General features: G+C 35.2%; 3 protein-coding genes across 5 annotated transcripts; 2 read left to right on the plus strand and 1 right to left on the minus strand.

Annotated features, from left to right (window-relative positions):
• LOC110806778 (binding / calmodulin binding protein) lies at nt 1–13,184 on the plus strand. 2 transcript variants are annotated; one of them, XM_088207773.1, is made up of 20 exons: nt 1–820; nt 1,140–1,608; nt 1,715–1,800; nt 1,962–2,075; nt 2,190–2,378; nt 2,491–2,556; nt 2,798–2,854; nt 6,131–6,256; nt 6,616–6,732; nt 6,993–7,112; nt 7,186–7,315; nt 7,768–7,905; nt 8,293–8,469; nt 8,562–9,172; nt 9,568–9,745; nt 9,841–10,076; nt 11,459–11,648; nt 11,952–12,177; nt 12,277–12,432; nt 12,845–13,184. In XM_088207773.1, exons 1-20 carry the CDS (start codon nt 101–103, stop codon nt 12,996–12,998), a joined length of 4,260 nt encoding a protein of 1,419 aa, XP_088063899.1. In that variant the 5' UTR covers nt 1–100; the 3' UTR covers nt 12,999–13,184. The 2 variants fall into 2 exon arrangements, with proteins under 2 accessions (XP_088063899.1, XP_021887406.1); XM_022031714.2 differs by having other exon boundaries at nt 6,993–7,100.
• A 355-nt stretch (nt 13,185–13,539) lies between these two features.
• On the minus strand, nt 13,540–18,070 carry PUR7 (purin 7). Its single transcript, XM_088206895.1, has 12 exons — nt 17,678–18,070; nt 17,446–17,547; nt 16,899–17,028; nt 15,980–16,072; nt 15,798–15,886; nt 15,553–15,633; nt 15,123–15,212; nt 14,935–15,024; nt 14,775–14,825; nt 14,638–14,684; nt 14,105–14,162; nt 13,540–13,793 (listed from the first exon to the last, which is right to left on the minus strand). The coding sequence occupies exons 1-12, from the start codon at nt 17,984–17,986 to the stop codon at nt 13,734–13,736; spliced, it is 1,200 nt and encodes a 399-aa protein (XP_088063021.1). The 5' UTR covers nt 17,987–18,070; the 3' UTR covers nt 13,540–13,733.
• LOC110806746 (Tetratricopeptide repeat (TPR)-like superfamily protein) lies at nt 17,866–21,530 on the plus strand. Of its 2 annotated transcripts, none has more exons than XM_022031670.2 (6): nt 17,866–17,999; nt 18,303–18,611; nt 18,884–20,204; nt 20,328–20,484; nt 20,593–20,635; nt 20,891–21,530. In XM_022031670.2, the coding sequence occupies exons 1-3, from the start codon at nt 17,973–17,975 to the stop codon at nt 20,135–20,137; spliced, it is 1,590 nt and encodes a 529-aa protein (XP_021887362.1). In that variant the 5' UTR covers nt 17,866–17,972; the 3' UTR covers nt 20,138–20,204; nt 20,328–20,484; nt 20,593–20,635; nt 20,891–21,530. The 2 variants fall into 2 exon arrangements, with proteins under 2 accessions (XP_021887362.1, XP_088063019.1); XM_088206893.1 differs by having other exon boundaries at nt 20,328–20,477.
• The last annotated feature ends 75 nt before the right edge of the window (nt 21,531–21,605 follow it).

Raw genomic sequence — 21,605 nt, forward strand, 5'->3', positions numbered from 1 at the left:
TTCAAATTCAAACTTCTCTCCACCCCAGTCAAATCCTGTTAGAAACACTCGTCATTCTCCTGCTCTGCAGTGATTCTCAGTGACCGGAAACTCAACGTCGATGGACAGGGATGGCCGGCAAAAATCTCCATCACCGTACAATCCGCCCTCGCTTCTCAAAGACATATCGAACTTCAGGACCCCAAAGCGTTCCTCAACGTACACGAAATTCCATTCCCCATGCCCGAAATTCTTCACCGCGTCCAAGCAAACACCGAAATCATCTTCGTTTGCTCGCCGTTCTACACTCGTCTCCTCCTCCGTCTCGGCCCGCTCCAAGGCCGCGAATGCCCGACGCCTCCGGGAATTCGAGCAAGAGCAGTTGCAGTCGTCCCGAAGGGCAGAAATTCAGAAGGAGCAGTCGCTGAAATCTCTAGAGAAGTCGCTCGCCGTTTGGCTTAACTTCCTCTTCGAGAATCCTAGATCTTGCGGATGTGACTTGTCCGTGATCAACGGGGATAGCGGCTATACCGGCGGCAGCGGTGATAGTTACATGGTTGGGACAGGGAAGGGGAAGAGGGAGTGCGCACGTGGGACTAGAGATTGTGTCGTTGGCATCGATGGAGCATGGCGGAGTCCCAAGAGGTTGAGGGACTCGTGGTGGCAAGTAGAGGAGAAACAGACTGAAAATGCAGTGTCGTTTCGAGGTTCGAAGTATTCAATGTTGAGTGAATCGCTGAAGGAAGTCTGTAGTTTCGATGATTTGAGGCAGCGTATGCGTATTTGTTTGAGCTTGGGCTGTTGTAGGGAGATTTTTGATGTCATGGCCCAAGTCATTAAGGTTTGTTTTTCAAATTTTCTAAATGTTACTTTTGTTGTTGTTATTATTATTATTATTATTATTATTGTTATTATTATTTGTTTTGATTTCCCTTCTCCTTTGTAATAGAACATTGTTAACTTAAAACGTTTACATTGAAAAGCATGGAGCTTTGGCACTTTAGCTACTGTAGTATTTGTTGCAACTCAGGAAATGAAACAAAATTTGTTATAGTCCATGTGTTAACTGTGTTAGATTTATATCATTTATGGTGTCTGTTGGTCTTGATCATTTGGATATAAGGACTACTATTGAGAAGAATTTTTTATTTATTTATCAGAATATTGATGATGGGAGGATAAAAATGAAGCCACATTGCCCCATTGTCACCGATGTCGGGATGAAGGAGAGGGCTATTAGAACTCTTATGTGCTATAATCCGACTTGGCTTCGAATTGCATTATACATTATTTTCGGTGGTGATTCTTTGCTGTCTAATGTGGATGACAATTCTGAACAAGAAAGGGCATTCCTGAAGATGGTAATTGAGAAGCAGTTTCTCTCACATGCGGGTCTTGCAAAAGCTTATGCTTATAACAAGAATGTTGAGGGTTTATACAGACCGGGATACTATGAATCTCTGGGCAAAATTATATTGAAGAGAGTTTTGTTGCTTGTTCTTATACTTGATAGAGCTAAATCTCTGAGCAGTCTTCCTCTTCAGTATGGTATTGATGGGAAGGATGGTGGTTCTCCACTTTTATTTCTGGTGAAATCTAGTATTAAATCGAGTTGTCAATTGATTCATGGTAATGTTCAGTTATTTATCATTTCAGTATTTTGTCAATTGTTTATGAATCTTTCTGTTCAATCTGCATGGTAGTTGACTTACTTCTGTTTCTGCTTCAAAATTAGAGTTCCTACCAACGGATATAATGCATGGAGAAGGTGATCTTCTTGCACATCTGGGGATTGTAGGCTACGAAGTCCCATTTCAGCAGGTATGTTGTTTAATTTTGTAAAATGCTTCGGTGCATGCGTGGGTTCATGTGCATGCGTGTAGTTGCAGCTCAATCTTGATGTATCTCTGCACTTTGTTTAGGCATAATTAAAATATTATTTATCGGAATCTGTGACAAGTAAAATGCATATCTTGGTATAGTGTCCGCTCATAGAGTTTGACTTCAGAGTGGTGGATTTATTTGTGGACCTTCAAGATGGGGTACGGCTGTGTAGAGCAATTCAACTCTTGCAACATGACCCTTCTATCCTTATGGTTAGTTGATTCAATTTCTGTTTCACTCTTTTTCCTCCCTTCAGGAGATTTTACAGTCATTATTGAATGGAATATTTTATGTTAATTTTGTTTTGAGGATTTCTACTCCTGCAGAAAGTGGTAGCTCCATCAGATTCTCGCAAGAAGAATTTAGCAAATTGTGGAGTTGTACTACAGTATCTCCGGAAAGCCGGTGTTTTGTTACATGATGATGATGGACTGACAATTATGGAAGATGATATTGTTAATGGAGACAAGGAGCTTACCCTTGCTATGCTCTGGAATATGTTTGTACACTTGCAGGTGCTTTCAACTTCTTTTTCCTTCCAAATTTGGACAAAGGAAGACAAAGGAAGCCTGAAATTTTCTTTGAAGTGATTTTAGCAATAAAGTATGCTATCTTTTGAATGTGCAGTTGCCACTTCTGATCAACAAAACAATAATTCATGGGGAAATATGCAAATTCAGTGGGTTAGATGAGGTATGCTCTGCGTTGATGTATATCTGTACTTACCAAGGAACGTATATGGAGAAGGATATCAGAAACTAGTCCCTTTTGGAGCTTTTACAACCTATTATTCCCCAATGAGTGAAATTTGCTTATATTTCTTTATCCAGTTTGTGTAAATTCCATCTATAATTTCTTTGGTTTTTTTCAAGTTTATTTTTGAAGTCTTGAAGTTATCATATCTGTGCTCTACTCATTCTCTTCTGCTCCACAGGACCACCAGAACAATATCAGTTGTGCTCCTTTGGAAATGCTTTTGAATTGGATAAAGGTACTTCTGCCATATTAGAAAATGTATAATGATCTTTTGCATATATTAGATGCCATTTACATATGATATAACCATGTGTGTGTTCAATACATGCTATATAGCAGTAACAGGGTAGGTCTGGTGATTGGAAGTTAGATATATTTTTTGCTCAATATACCTTGGCGTTGTCTGTTGTTTGAGGGGTTATGAAATCCAGCTTCTGTAATATGGCAATTTGAAGAAAGAGAGGGTATGGATATGATTATTTCAAGGAAAAGCTTCTTCATAATTGAACATTGAAAATAAAATTGAAATTTGTAATTTTTCTATAATTCTAGAATTGTACAACTCTCCCCCATTGGATAGTATAAGAGTATACCCGCTAAAAAAGAAAACAAATCAAGTGATTGATTGCACCTAATTAATTACAAAATGTACATGTAATTGATTAGTGAAATCAATCACTGATTTTTTACTATTAAATGTCAATCATAATCCCGTAACATATGAGATATTCATGCTCGCCTTCAAGTCGGATTGTAGGTAACAATCATATCCAACTTATGAAGAAAACTGCCAAAACTTTTTCGAGGAAGATCTTTAGTGAGGATGTTTGCAATTTGCTTTTTAGTATGCACATATATCCTGCAGATAATACCTTTTATCTTTTCTTTAGAAAAATGTTGATCCACATCCACATATTTGGTTATATCATGTTGTTATAGGGGTGAGCAAGATACTGATGGCGGCATCTTTAGCATAGTAAAGTTTTATCGATAACTCAGCTTTTATTTGTAACCCTCCGAATGTTTTTGTCATAGTCACAAATTTCCTATGCTACTAGTCCAAAGCCCACTTCAGCATTACTTTTCGCCGTTACATTTTGTTTCTTACTCTTTCATATGACTAAGTTCCCCAAGAAAAATATTAAATATCCGATAGTAGACCTTCTATCTTTTGGTGGACTTGCTCAATTTGCATCCATACACACTTATATTCCTTTGGTTTCACTCTTCTTGAAAAATAGACCATTTTCTGGAGAGCCTTTGAGATACTTGAGAAAACCTTAGACAACATCTAAGTGAGTTTCTGATGGTGAGTGCATGTGTTAACTAACTACACTGACTGCAAAACCAATATTTGGTCGAGTATGTGATAAATAGATTAATTTGTTCATGTGATCAAGTTCTTACTCTTTCATGTAATCAAGTTAGACAAACGTGTAACATGTGGTAGTATACCTTCTATCTTTTGTTGGATTTGTCCAATCCGTATCTATGAACACTTCTATTTCTTTGGTTTCATTCTTCTTGAGGAATAGACCCTTTTTTGGAGAGCCTTTGAGAGACTTGAGAAAATCTTAGACAACATCTAAATGAGTTTCTGATGGTGAGTGCATATGTTAACTAACTACATTGACTGTAAAGACAATATCTTATGGAGTATGTGATAAGTAGATTAGTTCACCAACTAATCTCTGCCACTTTACCATTTCAATTGATTTTCCACCATTTTTCATCTTTTTCCCTGCCTCAATTAGTGTCTCTGATTTGCATCCTAGCACTGACTTCAATCAAGAGGTCGTATACATATTTTCGCTAAGAAGTATACATATTTTCGCTAAGAAATACTTCTCTCTCTCTTTGATTTGGCAATCTCCATCCTCAAGAAATATTGCATTGATCCTAGGTCCTTGATTTCGAATTCAGTGACCAAAATTTTCTTTAGTCTCTCCATTTCTTCGTTATCATCACCTATCTATTATGTCATTTACATAAACAATCTAGATTATTTCTTCTGTATCAGAACAAGGTTTTTGATAGTTGAAAGATACAACCTACATTTATGACTTGAATCAAGACATGGTCTACGAAGTAAGAAAATATGTTGGTCACTAAATATTCTAGTATGTTAAAACGTTGGTGATAGGAATTGAACCAACACTAGAGTCTTACAATGGATTGAAGCAAGGATAAACACCGTCTCAAATAGTTTGTGGATAAAAATTAGACCTATCAGTTTCTGGCAGAACTCAACCTGGAATTTGATCAAGTAAAGTCTAAATTTTTGTCAAAGATAAAATACCGTCACTAAGTGAGATAATTGTTATTGTATTAGTAGAAGAGAGCAGGAGAGGGATCATGTTGGAATCCCGACCTACTGATAACTCAGCACTAATCTCCAAAGGCCCCAAGTCACGCCAACAGTTAAAAGAGTTAAGTTAAGCAGAAATTCTAGCTCTAGTGCTGACAGCAAAAATAATCTTTGGCATACTTCTTGCAAGAAGTCCAGAAGCACAAAAAATAAATATGGAAACTCTATGGCAACCCCAATATCTCAAGCAAGAAGTAACGTTACAATAACACTCCACAAAAATCTCATACACAGCCCATGTGGTCCACTAGAAGGAGGGAAGAAAAAACTACTGATGTCAATAAATTCAAGGCTGAGATAGAACGGTGCGCAGCAGATTAGAAGATCTTGAGAAACCCACATGTAGAGGTCTAAAGGAACACTCAGGTACAGATATTCTTTCTTTCTCGGGCCAGATGGAACTCCTCGCTCAGCATTTCACCTTCTTTATGTCCAACCTCTTCTCTTGTGATAGAAAGAAACAACTAACTATATCATGCTCTAACATCGAAGCTGAATATGTAGCTGTGGCCTCTGCTTTTGCTGATGTTACATAGAGGAATAATCTCCTGCTGAATTACATTTCCTGCTTTCAAAATATTCAGTTCTTTTATGTGATAATGTCAATCCTACTTACATGGCATCTAATCTAGTTCAGCCTGCCTGCTCTAGACATGTTGAACTGGACATACATTTGTTCATGGATGTGCTCTCTGAGGCCTTCTACAAGTTAGATGCATTCCTACTCAAGAGTAACTTGTGGATATCTTCACGGACAGTTGGTCCGAGGAGAAACTTGAGGGAGGATGAGGAACATAATTTAAGTCCTTTGTTTGGAATGTAATTTATATAGGGAACAGTACTAGTTTGGAATGTTTTCACATCCTACCTGAAGATGGACCTCTTGTATAATTATCTCATCAACAAATCAATACCAAGAAAACAAGAAAAATTCATATTAAGAACCTAATGCGTATATATTTATTCATCCTTCCTCAATCTCGTCCCTTGCCTCCTTCCCATCTCTTTCGCAAGTTATTGTAATTTACTCTTTTGTGCTTTCATTTTACAATCTTATGTTTTCATTTTTTTTGTTGGATATAAAACGATAATTTTTCATTTCCTTACTATTAGTTCCTAATTTTACTAGCATGTTTCATATAGGCAATCAGTGGAAAGTATGACATTGGAGTAGAGAACTTTTCGTCATTGGTTGATGGAAAGGCCATTTGGTGCTTACTTGATTTTTACTTCCGGAGAGAATATTTTTGTCCTTGTCTTTGTAAAGAGGTATGTACTCTCTATGTCAAATAATTAGTTACAGTTAATTATCTAACTTAAGTTGACAATAAGTAGTCCAATATATCATAAAAACTCTAGTAGTTTCCTTCATGCAGAATCCTGCTAGATTGAATATCTTATGCTGAAATTTAATAAACAGAATGGAATAGCCAAGATTTGAGCCCTGTAGATCTCTGGTTTTGATATTAGGTCTAATAATTAACTGTGACCAACTTAGGAGAAGGTTATACTGAGGAAAAGACCCAATCTATTGTAGACTTTTAGTACTCTAAAATCTTTCTATTTGGTTCTTGGAAAGATATCTAAATATGAATTTGCTTTACTTTCTCTTTTATCCCTTCTATCAGGATTCTTGTAAAACAAAAGGTGAACAATCAGTTGTCTCTACCACTGATCATACAGATGCAGTACATAATTTCATTTTGTCACAAAAATTAACTGCACTGTTGGGTAACTTTCCTGAGGTAAGATTTAGTTTAAACTAATTTACTTTCTCTTATCCTATCATAGCAGATTTTGATTTTTCTCCTCAAAAAGCTAGTCAAATAGAGACACATTAAAATTCTTGGGGAAACACAAATGACAAGTTAAGCCTAAAATTCTAAGGTGCTTGTTACCGAGTGAACATTCACATTGTAGTTCCGATATTTCAACTTTCAGCTCTCTTTGTTTATCCTGAATATACACTGACATATTATATTGTCTATTATGATTGCCCCTACAGGTTTTGCAAATTAGCGACTTACTTGAGTATAATGGTCCAGTTAGTGATAGGAGTGTGATGATTCTGTTGGCATTCCTTGCATCACAACTAACTATCAAGGAAAATATGGTAGCACTAAAAGTATCTTGCTGAATGATGATTGGATTTAGCCATACTTTTTGAGAGTGTATTTTAACTTAATCTCTGTTATCAGGATCGGTTGAATTTTCACAAGCTCTTGTGTGGTAATTGTCAAGCCCTAGAGAAGAGGCACTCAAGAAGTGTTTTTGTCAGCTCTAAAGCTGCAATTGATAAGGAGGAAAGAAAGGGGCAGGAGATTGAAGGTTCCTCCCTTTATTCTTTTTAAAAGAAACAGCAGATCTGCGTAATTTTTTCAGATAAATTATGCCTAGACTAGGTGGGCATTTTCTTTTGGTATAGTGTTCAGAGGCAATTTTGAACCAGGGATCAAGTTTTCAAGCATAGATGCTTAATTATGAGTGCATAAGATTTCCCTCCTCAGCCTTTGCTTTTGGGAGATGACATTAGGTCCAGACTTTTTGAAAAAACAAAAGTGTTAAAACATTCAGTTGCTCGACATTTGTACTTGGCTTAGCTTTGTAAGTCATGGTTCTGGCATGCTAGTGTTGTCCCCAGTGAGTTGATGTTATGAATACAAGAGGTGTGAAATATATGTTAGATTGTAATTCAAAAAAAAAGAATTAAGAATAAAGTCTAAGGCATTTTAAAACTGGTTTATGCCATGATTATCATTCTCATATTTATATTTTTGTAGATGCTGCTAAAAGATTTAAGGCAATTCAAGCCTGGTGGCAAGAGATGACTCAACAGAACTGCAATTATCTTATCACCGCACCTAGTTCTACCCAACAGCATTTCTTAACCAGAAGAGGCAATATTAACATTCAAAAAGGTTATTTCCATGGATTGTCTTTTGTTTCTGTTTGATCAGAGTCTTATAAAGCATAGTTACAAGATAAATATCCTGTGTGATTATGTCTACTTTTATGTTTTCTGGAAATTTCATTTTACAATTATTTCTGTATCTTTAGCAAAATTCCATCCTGATGTTCTTTTAAGCGGTCTATTTGTTTAACAGCTTGGTTTTTTCCCATTTGTTTTACTTGATAGTACTTGCCATGACAATGATACTTCTGTTGAGCCTTTATTATGCTTGCCAATTCTAAGTTTACTTCACAACCATGACTTTTTATGTTTATCAACCTGTTTTGTCATCTAATGAATATAAATTTAGTAACATTACTCTTCTGCTGTTGCAATACCAACATTTTGTTTCCAGAAAATGCAGCAACAATCATACAGTCTCATATTAGGCGCTTTATTGACCGTCACAAATTTATGAAGATGATGAATGCGATTTCTCTACTGCAAATTTGTATCCGGCTTTGGTTGAAAGTGAAGCAGAAAGCTAGAGTTGAGAAGTTTGATGCCCTCAAAGATCTGGAGCTCGCATGTGGTATTCTTTCTTCTTCAACACTACAAATATATGTACTTTTACATTGGTAACAGGTAACATAGTTGTTTAATCTTTTTGTTAAAATCATACAGAAAGGTGGAGAAGTTCAGACACATTAGTGAGATATACCAAGTTCTTTGTTGACAGACATGATTTTATCAAAGTAAGACGATCAATACTGCTCATTCAGAAAGCTACAAGGATTTGGTTAGCTCGAAGGTACAGGGAGCAGAAAAGGATAAATCACGATGCATCTACTCCTGATCAAATGAATAATAACATTGCTATTCCGGAAAATAATCATGGTTGGAAAGTAAGAACAAGCTGTGACAATCGGAACAGTCAGATGGTGAAAGCTTCAGCTTTGCTCAAAGAAAAGGGTCTGAGAGATCTTGAAGTAGAAGCAGCAGTTAAAATTCAGCTTTCTTGGAAGAAATTTACTTTTTACAAAGTCCATAATCAAAACCTTTCTGCGACAAAAATTCAAAGTTATTTTCGTGGTTGGTTGGTAAGGAAGAGATTTTTGAATCAGAAGCTAGCAATTACAAGAATCCAAAGTGATTATAGATGCCTAAGATGCTTGAGGACTTTCCAGCAATATAAATCTCAAGTTAGGTCAGCCATCCTTATTCAATCTCATGTGCGGGGATGGTTTGCACGCAAAGAAGCTCAGAGATATAAGTATTTTATTATTGTAATCCAAGTAAGTTGTTTGTCACATCTTTGATTGGCTTGTTTGCATGTAACTTATTTTTGGGTAGTTCTAAAAATCTTATTCATATAATATTTTCTTCTTTTCTCCTGTGTTTAGGAACTATCTGCTATTGTATTCGTATATTGTATATTTCGTTTTGTTCATGACAGAACAAAAGGGTGCTTCTCAAATACACTTCCAGGAGAAGGTTATGGCTTAGCCAGTTTGTTTGCTTGTATGTCCATCTACATGATGCCTGCATTCATATGTCAAAGTGTCGTATCTGTGTTTGTGTTTTTGTTCCACTATGAACTCTCAATACTCCAGAAAACATGCCTTATTTTAAGTGATTTTCTATTTTCCTGCTGCTAACATATTGAATCATTATCGTGTCCTGAATCAAGAGATATTATCGTGGTTGGGTAGCAAAAAAAGATTTTTTGTTACGGCGGGAGGCTGCAAAAAGAATCCAAAGTACCTTCCGATGGCTGGAATATAAGAAGTCATTTCATCACCACAAACATGCAGCTATTGAAATTCAACGGTTCATCCGGGGGCAGATTGCTCGAAAAAGGCTCTTAGGTGCTTAAGCATATTTCTTCTAGACTTCAGTTCTCTTATTTTCAAGTTGTGGTTTTCTAGATAGTATAAATGAGTTAGGTGTTGCTGTATTACAGGGCCGTCATGTAAATTTGCAGCCATTACCAATTACAAGTTTCATATTTCTGGAAGCCCTTGCCAGGATCTTGAGATGAAAATAGTGGTGTGTTCTGTTCTAAAACTGCAAAGGTGGTGGAAGAATGTTATGTCACTTAAATCAAGAAGTGCAGCAATTATCATTCAGAGACATATTCGAGGGTGGATTGCTAAACAAAAGGCTTCTAGAAAAATGCATTCAATCATCCTGATACAAGTAAGCAATGATATGGTACCTTATTTAGGATCCTGATTATGGGTTTTGAAATTTAGAAATTAGAAAGAAAATTTGCAGAATGTGATTGCTGCAACTTTCTTTCTGACTATGCTTACTGAAATGATTTTGGCCTCATTTAGAGACAACTCAACAATCTCCCTGAACTAGGAAGTATTCAAAAAACTGAATTTACTGCATATTTCTTTGTTCCTTCATTAGCGCTTTATATAAGTTACATATTGTAGGTTGAGATGATAGTAATAGCTGTAAAAAATTAAACAAAAACAGACATAATGGGCAGAAACTAACATGGCAGAACATATAAAATTTAAATACAACTCAAACAAAAGAAAACGGATTATTCTATTGCTGTAATTATTTGAATTAGGACCAAAACAGATTGCCTCTCACTTGGCCACTATACATTTTTAGACCAAATCGATCAAATAAATGGACTGTCACCCCTAGTTTTCTTGTCATTCTAGCATAATTTACGTCCTTTTCTAGCTGGGCTAAAAATGAGTTCACAGATAAATTCCACAAATGTTCTTCATTTGTTCCAAAGGCTAGAGAACAAATTTAAAGTTGAGTAGGAGCTTAGAGAGTTCTAGAATTTTGGAGGCCAATACTTGTATTAGACTATCTAAACGGAAGGTGTTTACAACTACTTACGGCTATAACATGATTTTGAAGGTCTACTTGGCAAATAAAATTGTGTTAAGAGTATCTAAACACTAGCGGTTTGCAAATACTTACAGGTATAATATGGTCTTTTAGGAAAATAAAATAAGAGCAGGATCTTGATCTGTTTGGGATCATGAATAAATACGCAGCTACGTTTGTAATACACTTTTGTGGTTGAGGTTTTGCTCTATTTCCTTTTGATTAGGTTTGTAGTTAGAATATCTATTTTGGACATATCTCTTTCAGATATGATCAATCGGTTATTGCTTGGAGGATTGTGATTGTTTTCAACTGCCAGGATTGGTAATTTTTGTTCAGATAAACCAAGGACATGTTTGAAACAAATTTGGAATTTGTGGAGAATTGATTTGCAAATCTCACTATTTTTAAGCATGGAAAACATAATAGGTTTTATTGCATGGAAAACATGTCTCTTAATATGTTATAAAAGTCAAGTTTTATATGGAATTTTATTGAAATTTGATGGATGCATCCTAGATTTTATTAATTTTTATAGAATTTGCAATGTACTGATTTAATTGTCATGACATGTTCTATTTTTAGTTAAAATAATCGTTAATTTGTGAATGAATTATGCAAATTTTGCATTTATTCAAAATGTAGCCAAATATTCACCATGTATAATATTTTTTAGCTCAACTGGTTATATTTCTTCCTCATTTTTACAATTTTGACAGTCATATTGGAGAGGTTACATTGTACGGAAAGAGTCAAGAGAGGAGCTACTGGATTTGCGTTTAAGAATGCAGAAATCTGCCACAAATGTGGATGATAGTAAGCGCATTATCAACAAGCTTTTATTGGCAGTTACAGAACTACGGAACATGAAAAGTGTGAGGGGCATTCTTCATACTTGTGCAACTTTAGGTGAGACTTGGCCTTTCTTGTATGTAAAAACTTACTCATCAATGTTTATTAAAAAAAGGTTATTCTTTATCAGTAATTTCTAGAAAGCAGCATGGTAGGCATTCGTTGTTGGATTTTTTATCCTTTTTGGATAAGAAAGTATATGGATTCTCAATGCTTCTTACACAATATAATTTTGGTTATGCAAGAAGCTTTGCGGAAACTCATTAATTACACAAGTAATGAATGAAGCAAAGATGATGGAATAAGTAATAACATTTTGCAGATGTTGCATGCTTACTTAAATGTTTATTTTTCTTACAGATAATGCGACAAGACTTTCTCAGAAATGTTGCGAGGAACTTGTGGCTGCTGGGGCAATTGATATCTTACTGACTCTTATCCACTCTGTCAGTCGAAGCATTCCTGATCAGGAAGTTCTAAAGCATGCCCTTTCAACTATCAGAAACCTTGTTCGTTACCCACATTTGACTGAAGTGCTAATTAACAGTCAAGAATCAGTGGAAACCATTACTTGGGAGTTGCTCAGGTATTTTTTCCATGCACTGAATGTCTAAGATTATGATGATGTTTTCTCATCATTCTTGAATCTATTTACCTTTTTTGGCAATTTTTCTCTCTTCTCTAGGAACAAGGAGGAAGGTTATTTCATTGCTTCTGAGATTCTCAAGAAGATGTGTTCCAACGCTGAAGGCATTGAAGCAGTGCACAGGTTTCCTGCCCTTGTGAAAAGGTTACACAATCTGGTTGAAGAACTTTCGAGGAAGACAACCATTGACAAGAGGTTGGAATTTTGGAAGAATAACTTCATTTGTTCTGCAATATTTTTATTAAGCTATGTTTGGAGCAAATTCATGATTTTTATGAAAATCATTTGTATTTACACAGTTCAATTATAGAAAGGTGAAAAGTTTCCTTCAAATGATAAAACTCACTTTACATAGGATCTCACATGGAATTGACAAGACTTCAAAATTTATTCTTCCAGTTCCATGTGACATTCTATGTTGTTTTAACTTTTATCGTTTTTTAACGGAACTTACATCATTTTATAATTGAACCAAGTGTAAATTTATGAGTGAATTCCATAAAATTTCTGAATTTGTTTCAGATGTAAAATTCGAACTAATTTACGATGAAGAAATATCAAAACCATTATCCACTAGTTAACCTCGGTTAATCCAATTTCCGTGCAGGAACACCAGGGTTCTGGCTGCTAGAGGGAACGCGGGGAGAAGATTGAAAGAGGCTGTTGAAGTTTTGAAACTGATTACCGATTACAAAAGGCTAAGTTCACTTTCAAATTCTGTGTGCGGTGATAGAAGAAATCTAAAAGTGATTAGGTCCTGAAATGTTTGGAAAATTTAGAACTTAAACACACGATCTTTATGCATTGTGCACCATTTGTGCACCTGTGTTGAAAGGTTAGCGAAGTTATTTGTTGTGATATTTTGTAAATTCGATTGGTTCTTGGTCGATATTAACTTTAGAATACACATTGAAGAATGGTATGACATAACTGGGAAAAATTTAGAAGACGATTTGGCACTATAGTAAATTATCATAAATTAAGTTTTATTTATGAATGGACATAATTTTTGTTACTACCAAAAAACCATGTTAAATTTTGCTAAATTTTAATTTTAAAAAAAATAAATTGTTAATTCAAAAAAAAAAAATTTTAATTTGTTGTAAAACTATCCAATTAAAATAATTTAATCACCATATTATATTTCTTTAGTCCTTTCAAAATATTATTAACTTGTTAAATTTTAATTAAATTACTATTAATATGATAGTAAATTAAATTCTTAATTCCATATAAAATATTATAGTTTCATAAAATTTTCAACAGTTCAATAGAAAATTAAACTCGAGTAAAAGCTTGAAATAGAAAAATAAGCCACACTACATTTCTTTAAAGGTGTCAAATATGAACTTCAAATACAATTTTCATGTAAAAACTCAACTACTCATTTATGGCTGCCGCAATATTTTAATTTCTTACTCTATAAACAAACAGTAAAAGCTAAAAGACATGAAACCACTCTTCTGATTGTTGTTTCCCTCATAGAAACTCAACAACTATCGCAACGATGGAAGTGCCAGCGAAACATTTCGCGAGATCCGATCATGTATTGGCTCCTGCATGAAGGTATAAAAATTTTATCCCCTAAAATTGATCAGATAAAAAAAAATCAATGACACTGTCAAAAAAATCACTCAACTTCTTCGCTTTTTGTATCAGATTACATATCGTAGTTTTAGTTATAACCGTACATGTACTGTTTACTATCTCGTCGTGCCAAATTAACCTACTCCTTTAAAAATTTCACTCATTAAAACATCTTGCAACATCAAGAAAACGAAAGAATTGGTTATATTTTACATATAATCTCTTCTTAATAGTCTTATAGATAGACTGAAAAAAAAGAACTCGGGACAAGTAATCTTACCTCCATTGGTGGTATTTCAAAACTTGATTTTGTTATTGTTTCGTACAAGAAAATGTATCTGCCATAAAATACTCACATCAGTTCTAAAGAATAAACATCATAAAGGATCATAAAAAATTCTTATATACAGGAAAAGATAACAAGAACACAGAGAGCGAAAAGTAAATTTTTGACAGCCGATCATCTCTACTAACCATGAGATACATTAAAGACAAAAAAGCAAAATGATCGTCGCAGACGGAAGGTTGCAAACAGTTCCTTTATTTTAAAAAAAAAAAAAAAATTGGAAACAGCAACAAGCACCAACTGCATAAAATGTTGTCTGCTTAAACGGGGTATGTAACAATGAGGGCATCATTTCCGACAAACTAAAGATTTGAAGACCTCTTAGTCCACAAAATTTATGCCCATACCATTACATTATATCCGACACTGCAATATAAGACTTGTGAAGAGTAGTCTTCCTCCTCCTCGTAGTAACAAAATGAGGAACATTTAACTTGTTAAAGTTCATTACAACAAGAAATACTTACCGCCAAGCCAACTCGGTAACGAGTTCTTCAGGAGCATCAGGGAGGACCTAACAATCATACAACCGAATCATTTTTGCGTATGTCTCAGATAGACGAAAAGTGGAGCAGAAATGGAAGTTATCTTGATACGAAAATACCTCATCTTCATATGGATTGCAGTGATCTTTGAACCACAATCTCAAGAATTCCTAAAAGATAGAAATGCAAAATTTTGGGTACTGGTTATGCAACCAAAAAGGAAAAAGAAAATGATTCGAAGTTGCATTTGAGAGGCAAACATCAGAATAATTAAGTAACCTTATCAACGTTTTCAGGTTCAAGACCTTCCTTAAAGTTCTTCTCATAAGAATGGGCAATCCAATATCTACTTGAATCTGGTGTATGCACCTACAATTGCAAACAAGGAGAAACAGAGACAACAACTCAAAAAATAGAAAGAGAGATCCAAAGAGCTATGAAATCTTTTTTTGGGAATGATGACCAACCTCATCAATCAAAACAATAGAACCATCACTATCCTTTCCAAATTCATATTTTGTATCGACTAATAGTAGGCCATGTTCCAGAGCAATTCGCTTCAAGACAGAAAAAATAATGAGTTAGTACGATTTGCAACCATAATAAAAGGTTATAAACTAAGCAAACTCTCATGGCAAAAAAACTAGACTGGAAAAATATTATTAATCAAACCATTCAGCAGGAATGATTCCGAATAAAAAATAAGGAAATCAGTGAATGCTACTTCAAAATAAGCAGAGGACACCCTACATATGAATGAACAGAAGATAGAAGTATAGCAAGATTGCAATGACTAGAATTCTAATAAGAAACTTAATGCATAAAGTAAAATTCTAAACATGGAAAAAGGGTATATTTGCGTTCAAGCATCTAGAGCTATGCAAGGGTCCAAGTCACCTGTCCAAACTCAAATAGACTCAAAGCCTTACTACTTGCTTCATCAAACTCAGCTTGAGTCATCAGTCCTCGTTTAACTATCTGCAAGAATAATACATCACATGAGCCGACCATCAAACAGATGTAAGATAAATAATCAACAATTTGGTGGGAACCCATTGCAATTTCATTCTACCAATGAGAATCTTGTCATTCGCATTTTCCTACATTTTGAAAATGTTAAATTAGAAAATAGATTATCAAACCTCATGAGGAGTAACAGGAACATCATGATCTGCCGCCTTAGTTGTTGGCGTAAGTATATTTGCAGGTAGCTTCTGGTTTTTTACCAACCCTATAACATATATATTACTAGGAATTTAGGTCAAGAATGTCTTTATTAAAAAAACAAAAAGGAAAAAGTTGATGGTAGATATCGAGACTGCACCATCTGGGAGTACATTGCCACAATAATTTCGAACACCTTTATTGTAAACTGTCCATAGTGATGTATCAGTACTTCCAGTTACAAAACCTCTCACTGCACAATAAATACATCAACTTCAACCGGTTCGTTACCCAAAAAAAAGAAAAAAAAACAGAAACAAAAACAAAAACAAAATGCAAAATGCAAAATAATTATATCCTAGTCAGGAATGTTATTAAGCTTCTCGTAAGCAAAAGTGCAGTCAGCAAAACCTGCTATACAATTGCACAAAAAGATTAATGGTAGTGAAAGAAAATTACATTAAGTTGGTCCTTACTAGTTTATATCTTTCATACCATCCATGAAACTTCCTCCTAAACTTAAGCATACAAAAAGCTCCCTTGGATGTGCTGTTAAACTTATGTAAGAGTAAAAGAGGGAAAAATCATTCTTTAAATTTCTTCCCAACTTCCAGATTGCAGAAATTTATAGTTTATGCAACCATGGAGTGAGTAACCAACCACAGAGGATTTTTTTTTTTCCGAAGACATCATAAAAGAAAAGGTTGAACATTAATTTGTTGATCATGAAAGAAATCTGCTCAAAATCAGTAAAACATAGACTAGTTAATGCAGATATATATTGATCAAATGATAATCTCTAAAACGAAGGATAACTGGCTCTTAGGTAATATTAATTATCTATATAGGTAAATAGACTCAAATCAATATACTCAAAAATCTGATTTTGGATCAAATTTTAAATAATTCAAACAAATCATATACTCATTCCAGGATTTTGGAAATAGACATCAAGGAAAAATTGTAGAAACTTTTTACAGAGTGAAACTAACCATTTCCCTCTGTGAAGAAGGCTGGTAACTGTAGATTTAAATGAATTAGCAAGGAAATGGAAGAAAAGCAATATATCAGACACCTACCAACAAACTCTACAGGAAAGACTGAACATTTCTTTGCAATTGTAACATTTTTATCTGGAGCTGATACAACCGCATTAGGTGTTATATGTTGAGTTTTATCAAACCACCACAAACTTGTCTCATTAAGTACCTGAAATTTGCAATTAGGGACATGCCCCACCATCATTGTTAATCATCAAAACCATACACAGCAATAATCCATGTCCAATGCTCCAGTTAAACTTCATGAATTGAAAAAATATAAAGGAGATTTTACGGATGTTTCAAATTAATGTCTGATAATTTACTGGTGTCTTGTGCTTTTAAAATGCATCAAATTAAGGTTGCAAAACAAAAAGAAAACTATAACAAGTTTTTTTTTTCCTCTTTTAACATCAAAATTATTCTAACAGACATTTGTCTGAATTATAATAATAAAAAAAAAAAACTCCTTTTATGTTCTAATTTCATAAATGTTTGTATTACATGTTAAAAATGCAAACTTGAAGAAATATATTCGGTCTTTTAGATAATAAACCCAAAAATCAAAATAACCAAGCGAACAGACCTGACCCTTGAAGGGAATAGAAGCCAGAATCCTATCGAATGCACTTTGCCTGTCAGTTGTCACCAGAACCAGATAATCCCCACCATCATAAATATCCCTCACCTGAAAAATCATGTAAAGAAGCAAGAGGGGTGATACTTTAAGCAAGGGTTTGCTTTTTTTTTATTTCAGCAGAGTAACCCACTTTTGGCTTCATAACCAAACACGAAATCAAAAGAAAGAACACAAGTACCTTGCCTCTGGTTTTGGATTTAAGACCAGGAACTGTGAGATGAAGATTGGTTTCCGATAAACAACTAGAGAGCGAGCCTTTAATGGCGTCAAGAACATCATGTTTGCGGCTACTGCTTACCAATCCATCAAAAGAAGGTTGCTGTTGGCTTTGGCTTAAAAGTGCTGATAAAGAGAATTTTGGGTAATTTTTGGATTTGGGTCTTGATTCAGAAGAAGGGAACGAGAGGTTCGGCGAGGGAAATTTTGTGGTGTTGAGTTGAATTTTTGAGAGGTTTAAGTTCGCCATTGCTCTCATGCATTCAACCATTTTCAGTCTCTTGGTAAAGACTCCTTTTTTTAGTTGTTTAAGTTTGTAAACTTGTTTGGTTGCGTTTAACTTCTTTCCTTCTCTATTAGTTCAATTTCAAGTAAATTACTTTGGCTTTTATAATTATTAGTTCACAAAAAATTTTAGAATTATAAATTTAATTCTTTTAATTATTTTATAGCTGCAAATTTTTTTAAAAAAATTACCCTTTATCACATTTGAATAAATTTTATATAAAATAAAAAATTAAATTATTATTTTTGTAACCATTCGCCGGGAGGGTCGTTCTCAAAATTGCCTCCTTTATTTACTGTAGGTACTTAAAGTAAGCAGCGGCTCAGCAATGAAACTGCGCAGTAGGTTTCAGCCGGAAGCAGTGGGGAGTTACAGGAGACTCCTATGCTCACTCGCAGCTTCAACTCATTCTGTCGAGGAATCATCGATGAAATCTACTATTACGAAAAAAAGCATCAAGAGTGAGATTCTTAGATCCAAATCTCCAACTCGCAGTCCCATTGCCGTCCTCCAGGACTGGATTAAGTCGGGCCACAAGGTCACCATTTCGGAGCTCCGGTTCATCTCCCTGCAGCTCCAGAAATCCAAGCGCTACCATCACGCTCTCGAGGTTCCAATTTCCGTCTCTTTAGTATTCTATTATCCCTGTGTTCCTTTATTATTGCAGGGTTATGTTTATTGCGGAAACGTTTCTGAAATTATTGTAAATATTAGGCTGGTGGAGATTTTGGTAAGCTATGTTGCTCGAACTCTTTAAATTTCGCGCATGTCGGGTTCTTATACTAAAGATGTTGATGTAGAATCTTAGTATTTGATAAGGTCATGTGGCTTTAAAATATGTGATGCTCTGTTTACATGTTCTATTATTTGATTCATATCCAGATAATGAAGTGGATGGAAGCTCAAAAAGGTTTCCAGATTTCGTCAGCTGATCATGCTACTAGGATAGAATTGATCCTCAAAGTCCAGGGTTTAACGGAAGCTGAAGAGTATTTCTCCCAAATACGCGGCACCGCAAACCAGAAAGCAGCCTCTTTGCCGCTTCTTCATGGTTATGTTAAAGAACGAGCAGTTGAAAAGGCCGAGTCTCTTATGATGAAGCTAAATGAGTTGGGATTACTTGTGAGTCCGCACCCATTCAATGAGATGATGAAGCTTTACATGGCGACTTCTCAGTATGATAAAGTGCCTGCTGTGATCATGCAAATGAAGCAAAATAGGATACCCACAAATATTCTGTCTTTCAACTTGTGGATGAATGCTTGCGGTGAAGTATCTGGAGTTGCTGCGGTTGAAGCAATTTACAGAGAGATTATGAATAATGGGAATGTTGAAGTTGGATGGAGCACGTTGTGTACATTAGCCAATGTTTATGTAAAGGCTGGTTTGGTTGAGAAAGCAGTTTTGGTTCTCAAAAATGCAGAGAAGAAGCTAAATACCAGTAAGCACCTTGGATATTTCTTCCTTATTACCATGTATGTCTCCATTAACAACAAGGAGGGAGTTATTCGAGTTTGGGAAGCTTGTAAGTCCGTAAGTGGAAGGATGACATGTGGGAATTACATGTGTATGCTGTCATGTCTGGTGAAGCTGGGAGATCTTGTAGAAGCTGAGAAGGTTTTCGTTGAATGGGAGTCGAATTGTAAGAACTACGATGTCCGAGTCTCTAATGTCCTTTTGGCTGCATATGTCCGAAACGGATTGATGGAGAAAGCTGAGGCCTTCCATGTGTACGTGTTGGAGAAAGGCGGCTGCCCAAATTATAAGACATGGGAAATTCTAATGGAGGGATGGGTGAGAAGCCAAGACATGGAAAAAGCTATTGATGCCATGAAGAAATCATTTGCTATGATGAAAGGTTGTCACTGGAGACCATCAGAAGCCATTTTAATGTCCATAGTAGAATATTATGAAAAGCATGGGAATTTCCAACATGCAAACCATCTTATTAGAATGATTCATCATTTTGGTCTTGCAAGTTTACCATTGTATAAAGTGTTGCTAAGAATGCATATCAATGCTCAAAGACCAGCTTTCAACATTCTTAAAATGATGGTGAAGGATAAAATAGAGATGAATGGTGAGACTTCTGCCTGTTTTTCAAGTCTATGCAAGCGTGAGAGTGCAAGAGAATAGATAATATTACAAGGAACGAAATCATGACAGATTATCCTACCAATATTCAAACATCTCCTTGTTCAAGGTAGTTGATTGGTTGTTGCTTAGTAAAGTAGAGCTGTTTCTTGGTGTCACTTTTTTTTATCATTATGAATATTCATACTACATTATTTTTAAAGAGACACAATGAACTTCATGAAATTTGCAGATCTACTGGCAGATAGATAACACTTCGGCTGGGCCTTTTTTGTTGCTGAGACAAATGCTCAAGGGAAAGTCATTGCAAGTGAAGTGAGCCAAGGAGCCAAATGACATGCTAGCTCTACTAATTGAGTGTCAGCGTGTGACGGTGCTATCGGTAAGAGGTGATCCAGTGCCTTCTAGAAAGATTTCAGTTAATGTGCTTGACTAATAAAATGGAAAGGATTTTTCTCGTTATTTAGAGAAGTCAAGTTTTTTACCTTTCCTTACAGGTAACAAGGAGTTCTGAGTTTTTTGCCAAAGAAAAATAACCTGGTGAGATCTTGGCACTCTATCGGCAATATGTACTTGGTATTGATTGTTTGAAAAATGCTATTCTTAAAAAAATTTGTACAAAACATCACTTACAAACTAATGTAACGGTAGAGGTAAACAGTTCACTCATCAAGTAAAGTAATTTCTCTTTTTATCAATTTGAACTGCCTCATCACCCTGTAATTGTGCAAAGGTCTTGTAGAAGTTGTTATACATTTAACGATTTTCAGATATAATATAGATGATGATTTGCAGGCATCTGGAGACAAAAGAAATCCCGAAAGGTGGCAAAGAATTCAGGCTGATTACCCTGTTAATATATCATGGAAGCCTTTGTCGTGCTCCATAAGTTTATCCCACTCAGGTATACATTCTCTCACAGTTGGGAGTTTCAAGCATATTCTAAAAACAAGAGCTGAGAAAAAAAAAGCATGTTTCTCTGCATCAACCAAGCGGAGACCTGCAACCTCCTTGTTATTATAACCCCGATTCTAATCAAACCAGCAATAGTGTCCACCAAATCACATTCTCCTCATCTCCCCCTTGGTGTTAGGAGACCAGGAGGTTGTGGAATTAATTCCCTGCTTCGCTTTCTAAACATGATAGAGTCGGTGCCTGCTTCGATTGAGCATGAGTTGTGGACTTGGTCGGGATAAGGAATATGGAATTTGGTAGGAATTTGCTTTAGTTCATTGTTATGTTTATGATGTGGATCATTTAGAAATGAAAAGAGGAATTCTAAGGATGATTTCCTTCCTTTTGATATGATTAGAAATCATTGGTTTCGACCCAAAATCATAATTTGAACTATGGAGTTTTGGAGAACCTTATTGGCATTTTGGTTCATATATTTTGTAAGTCTTTTATGTTTGAAGTTTCCAACTACTTAGTGATATTTCTTATTCTTCCTAAGACAATAATTTGTTCCCCTTAAAAAGCACTTAATGTAATTGCATGCATAAACTACGAC

Source organism: Carica papaya, chromosome 7 (genome assembly GCF_054855325.1).
Source record: "Carica papaya isolate Zhongbai chromosome 7, ASM5485532v1, whole genome shotgun sequence".
Taxonomy (NCBI): Eukaryota; Viridiplantae; Streptophyta; class Magnoliopsida; order Brassicales; family Caricaceae; genus Carica; species Carica papaya.

Coding starts and splice junctions, on each gene's coding strand:
- LOC110806778 (XM_088207773.1), top strand. CDS start 101: ATGGACAGGGATGGCCGGCAAAAATCTCCATCACCGTACAATCCGCCC. Junction 2,557..2,797: donor AATTCAGTGGGTTAGATGAG/GTATGCTCTGCG, acceptor TCTGCTCCACAG/GACCACCAGAACAATATCAG. Junction 7,113..7,185: donor AAAATATGGTAGCACTAAAA/GTATCTTGCTGA, acceptor CTCTGTTATCAG/GATCGGTTGAATTTTCACAA.
- LOC110806746 (XM_022031670.2), top strand. CDS start 17,973: ATGCATTCAACCATTTTCAGTCTCTTG. Junction 18,000..18,302: donor CAACCATTTTCAGTCTCTTG/GTAAAGACTCCT, acceptor TATTTACTGTAG/GTACTTAAAGTAAGCAGCGG. Junction 18,612..18,883: donor GCTACCATCACGCTCTCGAG/GTTCCAATTTCC, acceptor ATTCATATCCAG/ATAATGAAGTGGATGGAAGC.
- PUR7 (XM_088206895.1), bottom strand. CDS start 17,986: ATGGTTGAATGCATGAGAGCAATGGCGAACTTAAACCTCTCAAAAATT. Junction 15,213..15,552: donor GTCTATTTGAGTTTGGACAG/GTGACTTGGACC, acceptor TCTGTCTTGAAG/CGAATTGCTCTGGAACATGG. Junction 14,685..14,774: donor GCAATCCATATGAAGATGAG/GTATTTTCGTAT, acceptor TATGATTGTTAG/GTCCTCCCTGATGCTCCTGA.